The sequence below is a fragment of the Sus scrofa genome, chromosome 3, assembly GCF_000003025.6.
Source record: "Sus scrofa isolate TJ Tabasco breed Duroc chromosome 3, Sscrofa11.1, whole genome shotgun sequence".
NCBI classification, from domain to species: domain Eukaryota; kingdom Metazoa; phylum Chordata; class Mammalia; order Artiodactyla; family Suidae; genus Sus; species Sus scrofa.
In genome coordinates, this window is record NC_010445.4 from 54,625,161 (window position 1) to 54,638,578 (window position 13,418).

General features: G+C 45.4%; 1 protein-coding gene across 15 annotated transcripts in view; it reads left to right on the top strand.

Annotated features, from left to right (window-relative positions):
* Positions 1-13,418, top strand: part of AFF3 (AF4/FMR2 family member 3) — a 594,726-nt gene that overhangs the window by 489,685 nt on the left and 91,623 nt on the right. For 12 of the 15 annotated variants that reach the window (XM_021088183.1, XM_021088185.1, XM_021088184.1 and 9 more), the window contains one exon: positions 8,398-8,438. In XM_021088183.1, the coding sequence (XP_020943842.1) occupies positions 8,398-8,438 (41 nt within the window). The remainder of the gene's footprint in view (positions 1-8,397; positions 8,439-13,418) is intronic. The other 3 variants (XM_021088187.1, XM_021088189.1, XM_021088198.1) reach the window with 1 other exon arrangement.

The following is a 13,418-nucleotide window of genomic DNA, read 5'->3' on the forward strand; positions in this document are numbered from 1 at the left end:
GTGCCCTGTGCTATCAGGTAACCAAGGGTTATTCGATCATCTAAGTGGTACCCATTTCCTGTCCTCCAGGAACTGGGGTTGAGCCTTCCTAAGTTTGGTCCTTTATAGGTAAATATCCAGATGCCCAGGTACAAGAAGCTACTTGCCATGGGACAGGTTGCTCCCCACGACCTGGCGTGGGGCTGAATGTCACCCAGCTCACTTCTAGCCACCCCTGCCATCCACACTGATAGCCTCATACCCAGCCCTGGTCTTCCCACCTTCACCTCCCACTCCAGACTGACTGCTCACCCTCCACACCAGCCACCCTGCTGCACAGACCTCCTCCAGGAACCCACTGGGATCCTCTGACCCCTAATGTTGTCCTCACGGCACTCAGTGTAGCCCATCACTTAGGTGCTTTGTATCATCTGGGCATTCACGGGGGTCCCAGCCTCCTGGGAGGAATCCCGTGTCATCACCATGGACAGGAGACAGCCCCCCTCCCTGGGCATGTTCTCACACTGTCCCCCACATCTTCCCTTCCTTCTCCTAACTCCTAGCAACTGCCCCCAAGTTTTCCTTCATGATGGCAAAGCCTCCAGGGCCTGGAAGCAGAATGTCCCCATGGCAGATGTTAACAATGGTTCCCAGTGTGTCTCTGTAGTCAAATGTCCTGGAAATGCTTAGTGAAGTCAATACTGCCTCTCTCGGATCCTCTTGGAAGATTGGAATTGCCAAACTAGGAAGTACCATGGACCTCACATGAAGCCCCCCACCCCAAATAGCTCTGTTAGTAACAGAATCCAAATTATGAGTAACGTTATTCAGGCAGACTTATCTGAAATCATCAATGAATCAGCACTTCCCACAGGATAAAATAGGCACTTATAAATGTTTATAATTGTCTTTACTAAATTTCTGGTAGACTTATGCTAACCTAAGCAAGGCAGTTAAAATAAAACCACAAGTCAAAATTTCTCTAAAGAGGAAAGTGTACCCTAGGTTTTTGTTCGGTTGGTTGGTTTTTGTCTTTTTAGGGCTGCACCCACTGCATATGGAAGTTCCTAGGCTAGAGCTCCAAGCGGAGCTGCAGCCACCGGCCTGCGCCACAGCCACAGCAACACAGGATCCAAGCCATGGTTCACGGCAACACCGGATCCTTAACCCACCAAGCGAAGCCAGGGATGGAACCTGTGTCTTCATGGATACTAGTCTGGTTCGTTAACACTGAGACACAATGGGAACTCCTCTAGGTTTTTAAGGTAGTAAAATAGAGAAAGAGACAGTGGAGGGGGAAAATGTATTTCCACCAAACTCTGAAATGGGCGCCATGGCAGATAGCAGCGTTTGTTATGGCCAGGTGTTGCCTGCTCACTTCCCACTGGTGATCCACCTGCAGGTGCTGTCAGTCACTGGGAAGGAGGCACCGGGAAGAGGGAGGATGAGTTGGGCTCTCTGCCTTCGGTGAGCTTCAAGGAACTTGACTTTTAGCCAAGACCGAAGTTCCCGTGAAACAGATGGCAGACTCCCCAGGACCGAGCAGAGCCCAGAACTAACCCATGTTCTAGAGCAGGAGCTCTGAGAGCTAGAGCCTCAAGCCTGCATTAGAAGGATGAGCGGAACCTGGGGTAGCAGGTGGACACTGAATGGAGAAAGGACAGGCTGGAGAGAAAACAGGAAAAGCACTGGCTTGATTTAAGGGGACACCAGGCGTCAGAGTGATGTGTCTCCAGCCGACCTCATTCAGCTCTTTGCTTTCCTTACCTGCAGGTTCCTCAGCCCCTAACATGCTCTCCTCTCATCCTGATCTCGTTTATATGTGTAGAGTCATCTTTATTAGGCTGACTGAACATTGTGCCCCAAAGAAGCAGCATTTCCACCTGATGCCCAACTGGTTGGCATCTCCCTTCACTCTCAAAACTGTTCTTATTTGGATGATAAATTATATGTATCATCTTCCCCTAACTCTGCCGACCCCTGTTGAGAACAGGATAAGGTCAAAGTCCACTGAGCACAATGCTTTCTAGACAGCACTTCTAGGAATCAGAACATGCAAAGTTGCTTGTTACTACCGAAGTGGGGGGAGCCAGAATAAGACACTTTCCTTTGTCTTGCGAATATTGCTCAATGGGTTGGAAAAGGTCAAATGGAAGCTCACAACATAAAAAGTTAAGACGCTCATCAACTAGGACCAAAATGAAAAACCACAGCATAGAGTTAAGTTAATGAAACATAAAATGTGTTAATAGATGGAGAAGGAAATTAAACATGGAAATAAATTAATATATGCAAGGCTCAACTTGAAGAAGAATGGCTAGAAGAAAGGGAGGCCTCCCCAGCCAGAATTCCTAGAAAGACATGTACATCCGTCGAAATTCCGCAGCCTGCTTCAAACACAGCGCAACACAAAGGCATTAAGATGAGCTGTGAAGCATTTATTCAGATAATTGAATGTGGAGATGGTGTCCTGACACAGGTGCAGCAACCAGATTGCAATCACGGCTGCATCCATTGCTGTCTCCTGACTGTCAGAGTCATAAACCTGATCTTGTGTGTAATGGGACAGAGGTCAGGAGGAGTGCAGAAACAGAGTGTGTCCTAACCCATGGGATTCTAGATCTGCTTCTCTTTGAACAATAGCAAAGTGGAGATCCAGAAAATCCAGCCACGCATCTCCTTATGACTGTCATTTGCCGAAAATAGATTGATGCTGTGTATTTAATTGGCACTTAATGGCTTTAATCTCACAAATCCAGCGGTCTCCAATTGACATCCAGGAAGCAACTTGAAATTCACACACGCCAACTTTTTTTTTTTTTTTTTTTTGGTGGAGGAGGAGATGATAGCATTTATTTGACTTCTTTAAATTTTTAAAAGTCTTTATAGAGTTTTGAAGGTTGCTTTCCATTTAGTTATTATAAAATATTGACTATATTCCGCATATTGTACAATAAATACATCCTTGAGCCAATTTTGCACCCAATAATTTGTGCCTCCCACTCACTCTCACACCTCTATATTGCCCCTCTCCCCCCAACCACTAGTTTGTTCTCCACATCTGTGAGTCTGCTGCTTTTTTGTGTGTATTCACTAGTTTCTTATATTTTTTTAGATGCTACGTGTGATATCATACAGTTTTTGTCTTTCTCTCTTATTTCAGCTAGCATAATGCCCTCCACGTCCATGCATGTTGCTGCCAATGATGAAATTCTTGTTTATGGCTCAGTCATATTCCATTACATATACTTACCACATCTTCTTTATCCATTCACGGCTTTTTTGCCATGCCTGCACCCGTGCGAAAGTTCCCAGGCCATGGGGCAAACCCTCCCGGATCCCCACCACCACCACCTTCATCCCTCCCTCCCTCCCTCCCTGCCCCATGCCGGTTTCTCTCATTGTAAGTCTTCTTTGCCCTCCCGGCAGCAGCTTTGTTATCCCTCCTTCAGTGTGCCTTCCTTGAATGTGCATTCCAAATGCAGCCCCTCACATTCTGGTTCCCAGGGCCCATCCTTCTCCTTTGGTCATAACCGTTGTAATTAGGAACGCTGCTGTGCATTTAACTTTTTGCATCTGGCTCACCTCTGGATTCTGAGTACAATCTGACAAAAGCTTGGTGGATTTGACCGCCACCGCTGTGCCCACACCCCCCACAAGCTGAGCCCAGGCCCTGCACCTAATAGGCACGTCAGATTGCTTTATGGAGCGGTCCACGTGTCAATTCTGTTTCCGTCAAGGAGGAAAGAAATTCAATCATCCTGGGACCCCTTCCTGAATTCCAGACTCTCCCCTTTGTTTTCTCCCTACTCCAATATCCATGAACTTGTTCTGTGCTCAACCCAATTACGGTAAGGGCACTTAATTTCCTCTTTGATTTCCCCTCAATAACAGATTGTGACTGGGAATTCATTTAGCATACATTGAAACCTGCAAGTCTACTGATTATGTTCCCAAGCACCCAGCTTGCTGTAATAAAGACAGAGAAAATATGTCATCTCTTGAAGAGAACCTGGAAAATGATTATTTCTGGCAGAAAACTTGTTTTGTCTCCTAGGCTTACCCTTCAGAGTCATTCATGAATGAGTAATGAACTCAGGAAAGATCAGTGACGCATTCTCTTAACCCTCTCAATCTCTTTTGCTGAGAACTGAATAAAAAAGGAAAGTTACAAGAAGAGATGATGACTTAGGAGAAGAAAAATATGGTTGCTGTAACGTACAACATTTGAAAGAAGGAAATTGAGCCATTCATCTAGTTTACTACGGGTAGTTTTTCAGGCTTCAATCATGGGTTACCTAGATAATTTTTTTCTCTGCTATTTAATTCCAATGTTTATTTATTTTATTATTTTCCAACAGTAAAATAGTGTGCCACAGCCAAAGTTTAAGAGAGGAGACAGTAAAAAAAAAAAAAAATTTGGTCTTTGCTTTGGTGTATAACACACAGTTTTAAGTACCGTAATCTTTTTTGTCTCAAGGAAGTATTTAAAACATAACCTATCCTCATCTCCTTTCTTGATGGATAATGAGTCAACCTCTTCAAAGTTTTTAATGATGTGGAATAACTGCAAATTAAATAGCAGGATCAAAAGCAGGCATTAAAAATTTTAAAGTAGAAGTTCCTGTTGTGGCTCAGTGATAGTGAACCCGACTAATATCCATGAGGATGTGGGTTGAATCCCTGGCCTCAGTCATTGGGTTAAGGATCCAGCATTGCCATGAGCAGTGGTGTAGGTCTCAGATGCAGCTTGGATCCTGTGTTGCTGTGGCTGTCGTGCAGGCTGGCAGCTGCAGCTCTGATTTAACCCCTAGCCCTGAAAAGCACAAAAAAAGTAAAAAATAAATGTTTTTAAAAGCAGGCATTAACGAAAGTGGTGCGGGCAGTCACTGGTGCCAGGTACCACATCGTGTGGACCAATGGAAGAGTAAAGGTCACAGAAGGACAGAGCTGAGTGACTGGCTAGATTGTGTTGTCTCAGCCCAGAAGGGTCTCTGGGTCCCAAGATCATGTCCTTCTTCTAAAGGAGAGCAGCCCCTGCTGCCAGCCTCCAGCTCAGCCAGCATCTGCCCTGCAGCGTTATTCTCAGCGGGTACCACCCCCTGGGATGCATCAATTCATAGGCATCCCATTGATGGTCAAGCATCTGAGTTTCTTGTTTAGGGTTTGTTTTGCTTTGCTTTTGCTTCATAAATCATTTTCCTAAACGCTGCACGTTTCCTGATCACAAAAGTCAGTGGGAAGTATTTGCAGGCCTGGAGCAAGGAGTCAATCAGCTTAAAAAATTGACCCCCAGGGCTCTGGGAAAATTCAGATACCGTGGTTGAATTTCTACGGATCTTTCAGTCACGTCTCCTTTGAGTTTCGTTGTTTCAGGAAGAGTCTGTATCCAGTGCCTCCTGCTGAGATGATGTTAAGAAACTGTGCTAATCAAACAAGCCATCTTTCCTTGGGGAAAAGGAAATACTTTGTTGTATGTTTAGCCAAACAGAGGCAGGAGCAGAGAGTGCAGTTCTTTTCAAGGATAACTGCCGAAAGTGAAAGCCATCTTCTGAGGCTCTTTGCCTCGAGGAGACAAATCTGGGAACAGTGATGGCTGCCCGGTCACCTGCTAGTGCTTTTTGTGAATGTGCTCCTGGAATGGCCATCAAGAGAGGGCAGAGTAAGGAGAGAGAAGGAGGTACTGTCCCCTGAGGTATCTGAGTGGTCACCCGGTCTGGCTTCTCATCCCTTACACCTGCCTCATTGGATGGGCTCGGGCCACTCCATCAAGAGAAAGCGCTTATACGTCGTCTTCTTTCCCATCTCAAGTGAGTCATGTGACACTAGAATAGACACCGGGGAGGAAGGAAGGCACAGCTGCCACTTAGCTTGTCTACTGCTGCCTGGACCTTGACTGGCCCCCTCAGCATCCATTCAGGACAGAAGAGGGGAGTTTGGAACCTGAGACTTGGATTGAGGAGCAGACTCGAGGTCCATTGTGTACCTGAAAGGCAGAACCTGTCCCGGGTGTCAGGCTCTCAATTCCCAGTTCAACAGAGTTTATGTGTTTTCCTAACTCAGTGTGTCCCTGGTGGAATTATCTTAGTCATTTATGAATAAGTTCCTCTCATTCACTTATTTTCAGCTCCTCATGCCAGGCCCCAGGAGCTCTTGGGTTATTTCTTTCAGATCTGCCTTTCCTTCCTACTTTGCTGTAGCATCTCCACAGAGACAGCCTTGTCATTCAAAGGGGATAGTTCCTCATTGTGTGAGGAACCTTTCTGGCCTTTGAAAGGCATTAGCATCTCTGGGGCCAGGCACTAAAGGCCAGTAGTCATCCCCTCATGCATGTGATACACAGAAACACCCAGCTCAATTCCAGATGCTTCTGAGGTTGGGGCAAGGGTAGCCCGGGGAAGAACCCCTGCCCAGGGCTCAGACAGGCTTCTCCTCTGCCATCTGGTCTGGGACCATCTGTGCATCTTCTAGCCGGACCACAGCCCTCCCTGTCTTTAAAGTTTTGCTCAAATGTCAGTGGGACGTGTTCCCTAAGTGACTCATTCATTGGTGATTACTCTGCAGATCTTTACGGAGCCCCTGCAGACAGTTTCAGGCACTGTCTGAGGAGCTGCTGGTCCACCAGCCGTCCGTTACCACTTGAGGCTGTGCCTTCCCGCACTGTCCTACCTCCATCTTTTTACTTGCAAATTATCTCGTAAAGGTGCACATCATCCCTGGACCTCTCGCCTGACTCCCTACCCCTCCCCAGGGACTCAGCTTGTCCAAAAGAGTGACCACTTCTGTTTTTGCTCTTGTTCCTCTTCGAGCCCAGGGCAGTCATCTGTGTAGTAGGAGTTCACAAAGTGTGGCTCCGCCTGCCTGATCCCAGGGTGTGCAACTGTCACCCACGGTATATTTCAGTTCTATAGTGGAGATGACGGTTCTGATGTGTCCCTTTTTTCTGATCTGAAGACCCTGTCTGTTTTGTATGCTCCCTACCTACTATAGGGAATAGCTTTAGCATCTCTGGTAAATGGTCATCTTTTTTTTTTTTTTTTGCTTTTTAGGGCTGCACCTGCAGCATATGGAGGTTCCCAGGCTAGGGGTGGAATTGGAGCTGTAGCCACTGGCCACAGCCACAGCCATAGCAACTGGGGATCCAAGCCACATCTGCGACCTACACCACAGCTCATAGTAATGCCGGATCCTTAACCCACTGATTGAGGTCGGGGATCGAGCCAGAAACCTCATGGTTCCTAGTCGGATTCATTTCTGCTGCACCACAGCAGAAACTCCATAAACAGTAATCTTGACACACATCTGGTACAAATTGAAAATGGACCCCCTGGTGCACCCCGAGGAAGCCTCAGCCTTTGAGGCCATACTCTGGTCTCCTCCCAATGGTGACTTCTCAGAGAACAGAACGTGCCCTCTGCCTTTTGTAGACTCAGGGTGCTCAGCAGTGGAAGGCAAATGCACAAAAAATAGAACAGGCCAAAGAAAGGAAAGTGAGTGTAAACCTGGGAGGATCTGAGGGAACAACGGAGGCCTTCTTATGTCCTTTTTTTCATGTCATTTTTGTATTACAAAAAATTTCAGTTTGATAATATTCCCCCAATGTGTTCACCACCTCGCTTCAGCAGTTATCAACCCAAAGCCATCTCGTTTCATTTATATGTCCCCCCACTCTCTCTTCCCTCCCACTCTATTCTTTTAATAAAGCAGATCCAAACATCACATAATTATATTGTAAATATTTTAATGTGAATCCATAAAACACTCTAAAAAAACATTGCCACTGGAGTTCCCTGGTGGCACCGCAGGTTAAGGATCCTGTGTTGTCACTGCAGCAGCTTATGTCACTGGAACTTGCACATGCCACAGTGTAGCCAAAAAAAGAAAAAAGCATTGCCACAATTACATTACTATGTCTAAAACATATCAACAATCTCGTAATAACTTCACATTGGAGTCAGTGGTCTAATACCAAGTTGTGATGACTTCTTCAATAAATCTGAAAATGAAATAAAAAACGACACCTTCATTGGGAAAGAAGGTGCAAATGGACCACAACAGAGCTTTTTCTTACCAGAAAGTAGAATAAAGCAGTGGTAAGCTGATATCAGAAAGTGCCAGTGGAATAGCTCTGATCTGTGCCAGGTCTCCTGAGACCTGTCTGGCCTCACCTAGAGAGTAGGTCCAGCCTCTGCACGCTCGCCCCCTGGTGGCAGGTGTACCCGGAAGGGGCTTCAGTTAACTCTAGAAATGGTTTACCAACACAACAGGGTTCTCTACTATGTTACCAGCAGCTTAAATTTGGCCACCTGGCAAAAATGTGTGTGATACAGGGTTTGGTTTTGGGTTCTTTAAAGTATTGATTGAGCACATAATTTAAAAGTCAGAATATTAAATAAACATCTCTGCCCTTTCTTCCAGCAGGCAACCCAGAGAACAGCTCTCCACGCTCTGTCTGACAGGTACCTTTTGTCATTTTTATGAACTATAAATTGCTTTATGAAACATTGAGCCCTATTTATTGTGGCATATAATTCATAATCGGATTTTGTCCCTAAAGTATCTGTGAACTGGGATGTTAAACATTTTGCATGCCTCGATTTGTCATGCATGTGCAGAGTTTATTACTGCAAAAATCGCCTTGTTGTATTTCATGGGAAGTGTGAGGCATCCCATGGTTGTGCAGTGAAACAGGAGACGAGAAACTTGGAGGGAAGGGCCCGAATGGTGCAGTAAATTCTGAACTTTGGAAGTGGTTGAGCTCCAAGCTCATTTTTCAGCAATAAGTACGTCATTTATTCTGGGATATTTTCTTCAGACCTTTTCCCTACCATTTCTCCGAGAGCTATCTGTCTTTGGATGAGATTCTCTCTTGAAATACTTTATGCACGTAAACCCAATTCATGGTCATGCGTGCCCAACTTTTACTCCTTTATTTGGCTTTTTTTTTTTTTTCTGACTTGTGTGTTATTGAGTAAGCTGTGTAAAGCCAATCACCGAATATACTCAAACTGTATTTCACATCTTGCTTTGCCTATAAAGATAGGGGGATATGTGGAGTTGCTTACTAGAATAGACTAGACCATTTCTTGGCTGGAGTTGGTTTTTGAGGTCTCACTTGCCAAGGGGTGTGTGTGTGTGTATTTGGAGATCCATGAGGAGAAGTTCCCATCGTGGCTTAGCGGAAATGAATCCAACTAGGAACCATGAGGTTGCAGGCTCGATCCCTGGCCTCACTCAGTGGGTTAAGGATCTGGCATTGCCAAGAGTGTACACTGTGGCGTAGGTCGCAGACGGGGCTCGGATCTGGTGTGGCTGTGACTGTGGCGTAGGCCAGCAGCTACAGCTCTGAATGGATCCCTAGCCTGGGAACCTCCATGTGTTGCAGGTGCAGCCCTAAAAAGCAAAAAAATAAATAAAATAAAATAAAATAAAATAAAATAAAGAGCCATTAGGAGGCAAAGATGAAGCCTCTCTTTTCCCCATGAGTGAGGTTTTCGCAAGCTGGCGGAGATGTTCCCCTCGGCGGCTGGCAGACACCCCAGCATTGTCTAGCTAACCATCACCCACTCCTCCTTCTCAGTTCTTCTTTGTGGAAGGAGCAATAATTAACTGTGTAAACCAGCTCACTTCGGTGCTTCTCCAAGGTAAAACCTGTCACTTAGGTGAATTACCTATGCACATGGGTGAAAAGTATTTTCCCTATGGTGGCAGGCTGGCCCTGAGTTTTTTTATTTCAAATGAAAAGCCTTCCCCATAACAACCACATAAGCCTGTGGGCTCCGAGAGTGGCTGTCACGTGATCTTCCAAGATTGCTTCTGGGATTTTTGCAAGAGCTGGTGACTATACTGCTTCTGAGTCTGTTGGTGGAAGAAGAGACCCTAGATGAAAATACACTTAAAATCCGACACATTCATTCCTTTCCTCTACATGTTTCTTTTTTCCCTTTGACTTTTCTTCTTAAGCGGTTCCTTCAACAAAACCAACTGAGAAGCAAGAGAAAGCCCTCAGTTTATAATAGTATGCCATTGCCAGTGGTAACAAGGTTTCTTTGGGGGGTGATGAAGATGGTGTAAGAGTTCTGGTTGTGGCTCAACCAGTATCCATGAGGACGCGGGTTCCATCCCTGGCTTTGCTTATTGGGTTAAGGATCTGGTGTTGCTGTGGCTGTGGTGTAGGCCAGCAGCTGCAGCTCCGTTTTGATCCCTAGCCTGTGGATGTCCATATGCCATAGGCACAGTGCTATAAAGAGAGAGGGAGAGAGGGAGAGGGAGAGAGAGAGAGAGAGAGAAAGAAAAGAAAAGAAAAGAGAAGGAAGGAAGGAAGAAAGAAAAGAAGGAAGGAAGAAAAGAAGGAAGGAAGGAAAGAGGTGTAAAATGAGGTGATGGTGATGTTTCACAACCTAGTAAATATGTTAAAAGCAATTGAATTGCACGCTTTCACAGGGCGAACTTTATGGTGTATAAATTCTATGTCAATAAAGCTCTGTATATAGAGACAGAAGGTCTCTATGACCTTTGGTAGAATGAATCAAAACCTATTTTTTTAAAAAACAGGGACTCCTTTTGAAGACATGGTTATAGATACAAAAACAAGTCATCAGAAACTAAGACTGGTATTATTCTAAGCCTTCTCCCCAAAATATACAGGACTCTGTCCTGGGTAGAAAATATGCATGGATTTTAATGATGAGGAAGGCTATTATTCCCCTTGACATTTTGTTATGCTCTCCAAAACCCCTCCTGAAGCCCAACAACTAATTGATTAGTAAGTTAACATCTTATTAATTTGTTATTATATAACTGCCAAGTATAGATATTCTGCACTGCTAAATCCTCCCCTCCAAAATAACCCATTCCCTAGAAACAGAGACACAGAGGTTCCCATTATTAGTGGTCTTCCTGTGAATTTCTCTGTCTTCAAATGTAACACAGCATTTCACCCTAAATCTAAAATTTTCTGTTCAAATGTGAAGTTGACTTTGCAGACTGTTCTAGCATTGCAGGTACTTCTCTGTGCTTTTCCTGTTTTATTATGTTTTCCATTGATTCAGGGCCATATGAGTATTTCCATGGCTGAGAAGTTTCTGTAATTGTTGGGAGATACAATTAAAAACCCTTCTTCCAAATAAGGACTGATAACACCTACTAAATCAGTTGGATTCTCATTTTCTGGTTCCTTAAGGTAGAGAATGCTAACCATGCCAGAGCTCATCTTCTATCCCATTACTTATTCTGTTGAATAAAAACCAGTCTTTTCCTGAAAATGATGGCTGGGACTCTGGGTCAGAGCACTGTATGGCTGACCTAAAATCCTGTCTGTCAGAGGAGCCACCTCAGGAGGGGAGTGGAATTGAATACAAAGTCATGCAACCCCCACCCCCCAAGGTGGAGACGTAACCCCAATTACTCTGGCTACTTATAGTGTGGTGGTCATTGATTATAATTCACTTACACAAACTACTCTGGTTTCCTAATAGTTTCAGCCTAGTATCACCTCTTGATATAAACTTCCATGATGATTAGGCAACATTTTGGTTTCTGTTCTAGAAAAAGAGGCCAGTTGTTTGCAGAGTTGTGCAGTTCTGGAGTTGGACAGAGAGCCCATGTTGGCTTGAGCCACACCACCATACACTCTGGGCCTCCACACCCCACTGGTTAGCTCCTCTGTGGGCCCGTGTCACTTCCATGTGGCCTTGTAATTGCCTGAGTGAACACAGGACATTGGACCCAGAAGTAGAGCTGTTTTGTCTCAAGATGTACCACTTGGGGATGAAATGGGATTTGGTTGATGAGGGGTTTTGGTGGGGAGAACATGAGTTCACACTGTTGGAAGCCACCTGTCCTTTGCTTCCTGTGTGAAAGCCTACCCTCAAGGCTTTGGGACCTGGTCTAATGAGACCAGATATAGGGGAAGGGGTAGCCTTTCCCTCTCCTTTCTGAGAGTACATAGAAATCACATCCCTGTGAGCTGTCAGAGGGTAGAGAATATCCAGATGTCTTCTGAAGTTCATGCTTGTCTGTCTTTCCCTGGCTCCAGTTTCCTAGGCTACAGGGGCATTCTAAGCAGAAATCCAGCATCTGACATGAGACATTTGGCTTCAAAGTTCCCTGAGTCCTCAGGAATCAATATGCAACCTTGATAAATTTTACCAAAATTTAAAAAGCCTCTGTGGTCACTCTCAAAGAAAGCCCTTGGCCTTATTTGGTTTCACCTGAGTGATGGGCTTCATTTATGGTTCAGCCAAAATAGCCCAAGCACTTACCCCACAGTCCAAACGGGACCCCCATGGTGAGGCACATGCGGGCTTCAGCCAACCTAACCCACGCCCCTGCAGTAATGGAGAGGGTGTGGGAAGCTGGGTGGCATGGGTTTTGTTCTTTTCTCCTGCTGACAGTAGCACTCTTCATCTGTCTCCTCTGTGCCATGGAGAGGCAGCTGGCCTACCACGGCCCTCCTGATGCCCCAGATAATGAAAGAGCAGGAGACCAGGGCAGGAAGAGGTGGCAACATTCTCAACAAAGTAAACCCGTCAATTCCAAGAAAACCTCCATTTGCAGAAGGGCGTGCTCCTTATTCGCCGCACCTTGTAATGTGCCTCTCGAGTGTCTCTTCTCCGTCTGGATGCCTGTGCTGGGTGGCATGGTGAGAGGTGGAGAAGAACTGGGATGAATGGATAGAGGGTCATTTCGAAAGGCACATCTTTGGTGTAGGTGCTGTCGCATCACCAGGAATGTGGAGAAGATGCAAAATGCTGTTAGGAGAAGGCAGGATGTGTGTGCAGCATATGAAGTGCCTCTGAATCCCATTAACTTCCCTTCCTAAGTAGTAAATAGTAGATAACTGTGATCAAAAAGAGGATACGTGTGATTTATCAAGCTGAGCAACTGCACGTTTGCAGAGAAGCTGGAGGTCAATCTGGAAATCCAGGGCCAGAGGAGCACTAGGCAATTGCCAGGCCTAAGAAGTTAATCATCCCCTTGGACCGCTTCCATCTGTCTCAGAGCGACAGAGCTGCTGCAGAGCAAGCACGGATGCTTTATAGCCCCAGATCAGGAATTAATATTTTCTGTGAAACCTCAAGCATCATTTGCTGTAACTTGGGTTTTGTAAAAATGGAGCATAATTTCATGTGAATAAATCACATGCGGCTAGAAAGATGAGAAGCTGGGTAGGGGGTGGGGGTGTGCTTGACTTTTTAAAAAAAAAAAAAAAAGGAATGAGTAAGAAAGCCCATGTGAAAACAGTTGAAGTGGTGGCGCTGGGAGGGCGCAAATGGCCGTGTGGTTAAATTGTGCATATAATCATCTTCTGAAATGTCAGCCCGTGACTCCAGAAATGGCTACATTTTTATAGCCTTGGAGATGCATCACCAGAGTGTAACCTCTCAGCCCATCTGGTAATATCTCAGGTCCAAGATCCATTTATACTGGAAGCCAAA